Raw genomic sequence first — 1,049 nt, forward strand, 5'->3', positions numbered from 1 at the left:
CATGTAGATGAAGGATGTGTCTGCGGGGGGCACAGCGGTGAGAGGGGCGTGGGTGGCCCCGGGTGTGGGCGTGGGGAGCCAGGGGGGCACTCACCGAACTGGAAGTTGGTGTAGTTGGGGCAGACGTGGTAGCAGGCGCTGAGCAGCCCCTCCATCATGAGGGCGGTGCCCATGGCGTAGAAGAGCCCGAAGTGCTTGGGGATGCCGCACTCCTGCGGGGCGGAGGGAAGGGACGGAGGGGCAGTGGGGGTCCCAGAAGGCTGAGCCCCGCCAGGCAGCCCGAGCTCCCCAGGCAGCCGTGTCCCTTACCAGGGCGTGGGCGTCGTTGCGCAGGAGCGCGCGGTTGTAGTTGATCTCGCGCTGCAGGATGATCAGCCGGAAGAGCAAACCCAGCAGGACGTAGCCCAGGTTGCTGAGGATGTTGTTGAAAGCGCTGCGAGGGGCAAGCCCCGGTGTGGGTGCTGCAGACCCGCCTCCCTCCCCGGGTTCCCGCTGCAGCCCAGCCCTGGGCACAGGGGACCCCCAGCCACCCTCCACTGTCCCCCCAACCCACCTGAGGTTCCCCAGGGGGTGGGCGCACAAGAAGTTGTAGTAGCAGATGTCCTGGTTGCCAGTGACATTCACCACCTGTGGGCACGAGCAGGGTGAGGGACACAGGGGACTCCCAGGGTTGTCCCCATCATGTTGGGGAGTGGGGTTTCGGACTGCAGTTCCCCAAGCTCCCAGGAGCCCCCCTCACTGCCGCCCTGGCCCCACTCACCGTCTGGTAGGTGATGACGAGCTGGACGACGGGGAGGGCGTAGAAGACAGCAATGGTGGCAATGTTCCTGGGAGACAGCAGGGATGTCAGGGGGTCCCTGCTGTGCCCCCCAGGCTGGGACACTGCTTGGTGCCTCCTCCCCATTGCCTCCCACTCACCAGAAGTAGATCTGGTACTTCTTGCGCAGCACCCGCTTGTCCTTGCGTGCCAGGTCAGCCACGCACAGGTATTGCTGGAAGGACAGGGGGTCAGGAGCTCCCAGGGCCAGCAAGGAGCAGCTGGCAGGGGT

At 65.8% G+C, this 1,049-nt stretch overlaps 1 protein-coding gene across 1 annotated transcript in view; it reads right to left on the minus strand.

Moving 5' to 3' along the window:
- Positions 1-1,049, minus strand: part of SIDT2 (SID1 transmembrane family member 2) — a 6,837-nt gene that overhangs the window by 2,078 nt on the left and 3,710 nt on the right. The window contains exons 14-19 of the mRNA XM_017738382.1: positions 919-1,038; positions 761-827; positions 554-627; positions 310-433; positions 95-212; positions 1-20 (exon numbers count right to left, since the gene is read on the minus strand). Coding sequence (XP_017593871.1) covers positions 1-20; positions 95-212; positions 310-433; positions 554-627; positions 761-827; positions 919-1,038 — 523 coding nt within the window. The remainder of the gene's footprint in view (positions 21-94; positions 213-309; positions 434-553; positions 628-760; positions 828-918; positions 1,039-1,049) is intronic.

The sequence above is a fragment of the Corvus brachyrhynchos genome, unplaced genomic scaffold (assembly GCF_000691975.1).
Source record: "Corvus brachyrhynchos isolate BGI_N302 unplaced genomic scaffold, ASM69197v1 scaffold46, whole genome shotgun sequence".
Taxonomy (NCBI): domain Eukaryota; kingdom Metazoa; phylum Chordata; class Aves; order Passeriformes; family Corvidae; genus Corvus; species Corvus brachyrhynchos.